Here is a 9,199-nt window from a genome sequence, read left to right on the forward strand (position 1 = left end):
GACAGACACAACAAAATTACTAATGTTAAAATGAAAATGGAAAATATAAAAATAAAAACCTAATTCAAACTTTTAATGAACTCTATACAGGCCAAGTTATCGCGTGTTGCAAATGTGTGTATACAGTATATGTATAAATATATATGTAATATAAAAATTATTATTACATATTATTTTCAAGATTTTAATTATGATAAAATTATTAATTACAATATAATTAATTTATTGTGTAATATTTTACTAATTATATATTATTTGTATTATACAAATTATAGTATTTAGGCCAAAGCAATGGTTGATATTTTTGTATGTTCCCTTTTAAATTGTAGCTTATTTTTCCTTTTATTCTTCTTCTTCGTCGTCTTCATTAATTACATTTTGCTGAAAACCCACTACATTGTCAATAACAGATTAGTTAATGGCAGGTTCAGATTGTGACAATTTACCCCATATAATGTAATAGCGTCCTGTTATTGGAGCATGTCGTCACAGATAGTATCTATTTATCCTATCTATCGATCTATTAATCTTTTTTTTCCTGGACCTTTTTCATAGCCAAGATTTAATGAATGTGCCTATACAGAAATTACCATAATCCTACCCTGAGACTATAAATATAAATTTACTTGGATTCCAAGAAAAATTGTAGGAAGATGTCGGAAGTAGAATTTGGCTTTTAACAAACAAGCGGCAGATGTTGAAATTGAATATTCATATCGTTTTAAAATGGGGGTAGTGGAGGTGAGAAAAATGTTATATAATTTGGCGATTTCTTGCCAATCCTTTGTCTATAGGCTATTAATGTTCGACATGAAAACAAAAGATGGAAGCTAGGGAATGATCACCTTTTATGCTTGGAGGTGAAGGTAGACAATCACCTCCCTTGAAGCAAACAAAAGCCTGCTCTGTTCCTCCCTTCTGTACTCCTGGTGGACTTCTTTATCTTAGTGCCCAGGAGCGGTGCTCTGGAACATGCCATGAGAGCTGCTTATTTGGAAAGACAAATATGTGAATAAATAAGCATTTACACAGAGCGCATTAACTTGACATGACATTTCTTGGCTGCATTATCTTTAGGACCACAGCCAAACCGTGAGCGTATCGTCAATAGAGCAGGACCAGTGTGAGCAGAGATGTGCTAACAAGGTAAACTGTCTTTTAAAATATGTCAACACTGGTAAACTTGTTAAAAGTGCTCTGTGCAGTAGTTAAGCACAGGGTTAGGGTACAATGGCTTTTGACACTTTGAGTAGACTACAATTATAATGTTTCTGCTGCTAGATTAAAAGAATAGTTTGGCCAAAAATACAAATTAGCTTAAAATTTACTCACCCTCAGGCCATCCAAAATGTAGATGAGTTTGTTTCTTCATCGGAAAAGATTTGGAGAAATGGAGTATTACAACACTTGCTCACCAATGGATCCTCTGCAGGTAATGGGTGCCATCAGAATAAGAGTTAAAACAGCTGATAACAATGGTTTGAAGTTAAAAATATCTTAACGCTGAATCTCTTTATTACAAACACCATTTTTTAATGGACAGAAGTCATGTGGATTACTATGTTTTTATCAGCTGTTTGGACTCTCATTCTGACGGCACCCATTCACTTCAGAGGATCCATTGAAGAGGTGAACTATTCCTTTAAATCAGCTGCTCTTAGCAGATGTATATCACTGCACAGAGAGCAGAGGCCAGCTAAGATTACTTGTCAGGAGTCTTCTAGCCAAGGGATAGCACCTAATAAAATAAAGTTCTGTCATGACAACTCTCGGAGGGATTGGCATGGTAATGTACATGACAATGTTAATGTATTTGGTCTTGGCGGAATAGATCTGCTATGCTGCTGCTGCTGCTGCAGAGCAAGTACCGAGACTTGCTACTGCCAATACATCCACAACATGCTGCTGTAAGCATGTAAGAAATACTGCTGCTGCACATATAACACATATGAATAGCCCCCATATAGCATACACGAATCACCCCATAGCAGATCTATACAGGTGGAGCTGGGGAAGGTGGAGGGTTTCTGAAGTGTGCTGCCAACTGCTACAGCAAACAAAAGCCAGGTATTTGAATATTGAGCAGCGAGCTCACTGGCTACCGATACAGGAGAGAACGAATCAGCTGCCATGTGACAATGATGTCGCCAGGTCAGACTGAGCTAGACCTATCAGACTGCGCCATCTAGAGTTTCATGCCAGAACTCTGTATTTGTAATGAAAATGTGTGTCCTTATGCAGATTTTTTTTCTAAAAGTAGTAAGGCACTCAAGGTTGTGTTTCTGTATTTTGTGAATATACCGCATTATGCTTAACCCTTGAGCTATGAATATATAACAATATAATGTGACCTTTTTGACCTTTATTTCTTAATTAAAAGTAGGGATGCAGCGATGTTAAAATTCTGACTTTATTGATCATTATTTCCATGTAGTTGCTGCTAAAGCAATAAAAATCCAATATTAAAATTCTCTATTATTTTAGTTAAAAATAAAACAATAAAAAACTAAACTCAGTCATTTCAATGAGATTTAGTAGAATTTGTTTTTAAAGACTTAACATGGTAACATTTTAATAAGGCCCAATTAGTTAACATTAGTTAATGCAATAACTAATTAACTGACATACTAGCATTACCTAACAATGAGCAAAACAATTTGTTACAGTAATAATCTTTTTAACATGAATTCATAAAAATACAGATGTTCATTTTTATTGATTAAATAATATGAATAGATAGTTTTTTATTTTAATAATGTATTAGTAATTAACATTAACTAAGAATAATAATGCTTTAGAAGTCATTTTCATTGTTAGTTCTTATTAACTAATGCAGTTAATGTTAGCAAATGAAACCTTATTGTAAAGCGTTACCATTAACAAAGGTAAAAGATAAGCATTTGCAATTAAATATCCAATATCAATAACCAATATGGTGCTGAAAGATTGTGCATCCCTTTTTAAAAGCGTCTATGACAGTACGTTAGAGAACTAACAACCGCAAACTAGAAGAAAATATTCTTAACTTTATTACACAGAACACATACAACAGTCTTGTACTCATTTTCCAATAGTAAAAAAAAGAAAAATACAACTACGGCTGTACATGCACATTGAAAGAGCTGTGTGTTGCAAATGTTAAGGTATCATACACTTTACAATCGTAACTAGATAGAGACAGTCAGAAAAATAAATACAAACACACAATACAGTTTTGCCAGGGAGGGCAAAATATTTTTTGCCAAGAGATTTTGGGTGAAACACTGTTGCTATGATTAGATGTAGCATGTATACTTGCAGCAGTTTTAAAATAACGACGATCAGGTCAGCAAAACTCCAGAGTGCTGTTATTGAATGTTTGCTATTTTGTTCCCTCGGACAACAATAAATATAAATATATCGATTAAAAAAATTAAGCAAACCAATTACATTCTGAATTATACCTGTTTGTAACTTAAATGGATTTGCAATGCCTTTTTATGTACACTACTGCCGAGCGCTGTGAAGGTTGTAGCGCCACAGTCTGTGGTTTGTACCATTCATCCCAGCAGATAAAATGACATTACTGTCAATAGCATCTTCACCGTCACAATATTAGTGTTTTAAAAAGTTCAATGACATACCAAAATGATACTCTAATAATCTACAGTACAACCTATTTTCGTACTTTAACCTGTTACAAAATTCACCAGAAATCATTGGGCAATTTCACTCGAAACACAACTGAGACACTGATAATTAATGATACTTATCAAAAGATGATTTGATGTCTTTCAAAACCCTAAAATAACTCAATTTAATGAGTAAAACCGAGTCGGTTGTTTGCAAAAACGCATCCCAAGCAGAAGTTTCCAGGGTCGATACTGAATCTATTCGATTGCACTACCACATGATATTTTTTAAATGCACGCAAGGCACAACGCTAACAAGGAAAAGGTGTGCTGATCTCCACAATTACACCGTCCTCATATGTAACAATCAAATAAAACCAGGATAAATATTTGCATATATTTCTTTTTTCGCTCACATACAGAATTTTTTACGGACGGGCTTAACGTAAAGAGCTCATGAATGTCATGATCATGATGAGGTCTAATTAATATTTCAACTCTGAGTCTGAATTCACATGATCTGATATCCTTTTGAAAGAGCTCCGCCATGCTAACATCAGTCACAAAAACCATTCAGTCGGTCACAGAGCAGCATCTTTCAAATTAGAGTGCAGGAATTTCACTTCGAAATCAACTGAAAGGTAATTTACAATCCATGGGCATATATTTATTTCTCTGTGTTGTGGCAGACCTTGGACTTGAACCATTCCTCCTCAGCCTGTTTGTCTAGTGCTGTTGACAGTACTCACTGAAGCTGAATGCAGACAGCTCACAGACAAGGTCTCATTTTAGCACTGTAATGTTAGCCATGTGGGTTGAGTGCATGTGACTGTCTGTATTTCCTTAGAGGTAGGCTACTTTTAAAGGAGTTTTCATCTAAATGTGAAAATGTACTCATCCTCAGGCCATCCAAGATGTAGGCAAGGCAAGGCAAGTTTATTTATATAGTACATTTCATACACAATGGTAATTCAAAGTGCTTTACATAAAATAAAAAAAAAATAATAATAGAGTCAATGGGGCTGTAGTCATTTGGAGATAAGGCTAGGTAAATGTAGATGAGTTTGTTTCTTCATCGGAACTGATTTGGACAAGTTTAGATGTATCACCTACTCAGCAATGGATCCTCTGCAGTGAATGGGTGCCGTCACAATGAGAGTCCAAGCGGCTCAGGAAAAAAATCATCATAATCGACCAGTAATCCACACTACCCCAATCTATCATTAACGCCAAACCATTGTTAGCAGCTGTTTGGGCCCTCTTTCTGACGGCACCCATTCACTGCAGATGATTTCATTGGTGAGCAAGTGATGTAATGCTACATTTCTCCAAATCTGTTCTGATAAAGAAACAAACTCATGTTGGATGGTCTGAGTGTGAGTACATTTTCAGCAAATTTATGTATTTTTTTTTTTTTGGGTGAACTGCCGGCTACTGATAAGTGGACATTTCTGGTGGGTCTCCAAAGTCCCTTATGAGCGTGTTGGCGGGTCGGCTTTCATAGAGTAACGAGTACGAAAGTACGGCTGCTAAATCAGCAGACTTATGAAAGGAAAGATATGGAATATGAAATAGATGAAATCTGAGATTACCATATTCTTCCACCTGCTCAGACATGCACAATTTGACATTTATATGACTTTATATTAGTGTGGAAATTAGTGCTAAAGATCACGGATAAATTGATGGTTATCACCCACAGATACGCAAGGAAATATGTCTGTTACTGGGACTTCTTTGTCCTCAGAAGTTATTAAATATCTTCATTTTATTATATAATTTGTGATAACAGTTTTGGCTTCTGTCAAATTTACTTCACCAAGACTCAAGAATACAAAATCATACACACTTAAAAGAAACTCAGCACCAAAAACCTGAGAAAGAAGTTGAAACTCCCCAGTAGAGTCATCCAAAGCAAACTCAATTCGTTTAAAACAATACAAATGTCTCTGGAAAGGGATTTACAACAAAATATACAATGACTGATGTTTATTTGGTGGTATAAAACGTGACCTGTGGAGATCAAGACTAATCACTCGTTTGGACTTTACAGAGGAAATCTCTATTCTTAGTGTTCAGATCAGTTCCTCTGTCCCATTTGGTACGTTTATGATTATACAGCTCACAACAGCTGTCATACAGCTAAAGGGTCTTTTTATATGAGGAACAGATTTTATGTACTGTAGCTTACATTAGGGCATACTGTCTGCGTCTACATTAAAAACATCTCTAAGAGCAGCGTAAAACATATTAGACTAGGTAAGGAGTCTATCTTACTGCTTGTAACTATGTCAGCTCAGTACAAGAACACGTGCAGGTTATCGTTGTGATTCCTTTGTCATTTGAACACCGTCAATGGCAGATGAGCATTGAGGATGCACTATGTTTTTAGGAACTGTGTGCTATATTATATTGAACGCATAGATCTTTTGTGTGTGTGTGAACAGTATTTGCATACATCTGTACATGTACAGTAAATCAAATATCACATACAGCATCCCCAAAAACGTATTTGGACATTTATGCCACACGTTATGCGTGAATGTCATTGAATTAGATAACAAATCATTGAACCAAATAAACAGTAGCATTATCACTGAAGTAATGGCTGCTGAAAATTCAGCTTTACCATCACAGAAATAAATGACATTTTTTAAATACATTAATACATTGTGTTTTTAATATATATATATATATATATATACATATATATAACAGATTTCTTTTTTTCTTCTTCTTCTTTTAATGTTATTTCTGTGATGGGAAAGCTGAGTTTTCAGCAGCCATTACTTCAGTGATAATAATTTTACAATTTATTTTGTAATCTGTTAAGTAAAATCATTGTAGTGGTGTTTATTTGGGTTTGTTTTTATAATAGAACTGTTAAAAAGTCAATGTTCATATTGCGGTATATGTAATGAACTACACTGGAGAAGTGATTTCATACATCCACTAAAAAACACATTTAAAGGGAATTCAAAGTAATTGGGAGAAAAATGTAAGAGGATGAAAATGGAAATGCAAGAAAAGTGAAGTAAGGTCAGAGAAAAGAGATAATTTGCTTGTTGATGCCATTCAGACATTTTTAAGTGTGACTCAAGTGTCCAAATAGCTTCTGGGCCCACTGAAGCTTTTTAAAATTCTTTTATTTCTGTCTTTTTTGCTGTTTGTCATTTTTATCGATTATTTTAAAAAAGAAAAATGAAAGAAAAATCATGTTATTTTACAGGAAAACAGGACACCAGTAACCTCAATTCACACTGTTTAACACTGAGCAAAAAAACCATTCAGTTATTCACGATTACATGAATTTTTGCTTCTCTTTTCACATACAAAAGGTTGGAGAGACACATATAGTGGTTCCATTATTATTTCTACCCAGCTAACAAACTGACTCCATTCACAGTCCAGTTCACTGTTTCAAAACACGGTTAAATCCCAAAGCATCTTATTACAGATCCATAAACCCACACTGACACTTCCCTTCAGAAACGAAACATAAGGCAAAATAATTCAAATGATGATGACGATAATAATAACTGATAAAGTACTCTTCTTCTCTGTGTGTGGGACTGTGAGTTTGTGTGTGTACGGAGAAACGGACACGCTGCTTTAGCATCAAAACTTGCTGAGGACCGAAAGAGTTAAAACGAGAGTCAGAAGCAAGAATGAGCTGGTTGGCGATAAGGCTGCGTTGTTCACGTCGTGTATCGCTCCGGGGCCTGCGGGAAGAGAAACCCTACACGTTAACAACCTCCCAAACATCCACCGTGTGTATCATCATGCATTATGCTGTTCAAAGAAATCGCTGCGAATGTAGCGCTCAAACACCGTCAGAGTTAGCGAATGCCTCAGGGCGACAAGACAAGAGCTGATGTAATTGCATTAGGCAAACATTTGACACATTGAGACGCTCGTTGACTACGCCGAGTTACACTTGACATGGATTTTATGCATAAATTAACATGCATTTACTTATTAGAAGGAGCCTCGTACCGTACAAAATAATGCTGGCGTTTGTTATTCCCAGCGTGTTCATGGCCACGCAGGTGTAGTTCCCGTAATCCTCTTCCGAGACGTTAAAGAACGTTAGCATGGACTGTTTCCCCTTGTTTTCGATCTTGACCCCGTTGAGTCCGTTGAAGAGTCTGGAAGATTTGAGGTCAAGTTAGCAGTGTGTTATTAAAAACCAAATCTACAGAAGTGGATGGCTGACGGCACAAATTAACTCACCGCTCTCGCACAAAACTGCGTGTGACGCAACTGTCTAATAAATAGACTTATATTAATATTTTTAATTAGCTGGCTCAGTCCAAACCATTTCTTAACGTTTGTTGAGCCTGGGGAGATCTGGGTTTGAATCTTATTTCTCTTCTTCTCTCTGCCTAAACAATTTCCTTTTTTAATTTCACTAAGTAGCACACTGTAAAAAAGCAACTACATATTTTTCAGTTTATGGGACGTTTCGAGTCATAAATACTACGAAATGTGAATTAAATAAAAACTCTTGTTAGACCAACAGAATTCCCAAAATTTGTCCCACAGCTATTTTTAAACTGAACGATATTACCGAAATGTTAAGTACTTCGGAGTTCCCAGCATGCGTTGCAGCTGCCTTGATGAATTTATTGTAACAAATATTTGTTACTTAAGACAATAGTTGAGGAAACCTAAAAGTCTGCATTCAATTTTGCCATTACTTTTTTACAGCAAAAATAAAACAAAAAACTACTAGCCCCACCTGCGCTCCCCCTTATACCACTGAAAATCCGCCAGAGGAACGGCAGACGCCTCGCACCACAAAACTCCTTTCTGGCCGACAGCCGTTCCTGTGCTCCGAGCTCGCGAAATGACAGGTGGATCTGTGAAATGAATCGCAGGTAATTGAGAAATTCATAAAAGCACATGAGGAATGGAAATTGGTTTTAAATGAATGAGGTACTCACAATTTACGGTAACCTGAACAGTCCTCACGTCTGGAGGCGAGATGTCGTTTGACGTGATGCAGTCGTACGAGCCGGACATGTCTTTGGTGATTCCAGTCATTTCCACATATTCACCCTCAGTTATGATTCTATTACCTGTGTCAACACACATAAGATTAAACTAATTATTAACATATATAAAGTCATATTATAAAACCAAAGCATTATACAGTTACTCTGGGTCATGGGCGTCGCTAGGTCATTGTTAGGGGGGCTATAGCCAGTTCCATAAACTGTACACGAATTCGTGATCGCCTCAGTCCCCTTAAAATTTCATCTGAAAACGGCGGCAGACTTTGATCGGCTCCTCCCCGTCTTTCAGCACTTTCTTTTTCAATCCGCAGACCGCGGTGGCGCAGAGCGAGAAACAGAGGACAAGGTGTGTGTTTATCGATAGATTGTTATAATATCTACATCTGTGCAGTTCTTTGTCATAAATGCAGTTTACAAAATGTCATGTCAGCAATCGGTTCCCCATCTACTGTAGCCTAAGTTTTCGCTGCGTTGACCCCTCATCACATCACAGGTTTCCTCCAGTGAAAATAAAGCACACATATGAACTAGGGTTGGGCGATGACATTGGCGGGGGCAGGCGGGGGGAGG

The 9,199-nt window shown here is 36.5% G+C and overlaps 1 protein-coding gene across 2 annotated transcripts in view; it reads right to left on the reverse strand.

Annotated features, from left to right (window-relative positions):
- Positions 1–6,778: 6,778 nt before the first annotated feature.
- Positions 6,779–9,199, reverse strand: part of opcml (opioid binding protein/cell adhesion molecule-like) — a 154,570-nt gene continuing 152,149 nt past the window's right edge. For both annotated transcript variants that reach the window (XM_016482959.1, XM_016482958.1), the window contains 4 exons: positions 8,558–8,692; positions 8,353–8,473; positions 7,608–7,759; positions 6,779–7,333 (listed from right to left, as the gene is read on the reverse strand). In XM_016482959.1, the coding sequence (XP_016338445.1) occupies positions 7,230–7,333; positions 7,608–7,759; positions 8,353–8,473; positions 8,558–8,692 (512 nt within the window). In that variant the 3' untranslated portion in view covers positions 6,779–7,229. The remainder of the gene's footprint in view (positions 7,334–7,607; positions 7,760–8,352; positions 8,474–8,557; positions 8,693–9,199) is intronic.

This window comes from Sinocyclocheilus anshuiensis, unplaced genomic scaffold (assembly GCF_001515605.1).
Source record: "Sinocyclocheilus anshuiensis isolate Anshui unplaced genomic scaffold, SAMN03320099.WGS_v1.1 scaffold437, whole genome shotgun sequence".
In the NCBI taxonomy this organism is placed as follows: Eukaryota; Metazoa; Chordata; class Actinopteri; order Cypriniformes; family Cyprinidae; genus Sinocyclocheilus; species Sinocyclocheilus anshuiensis.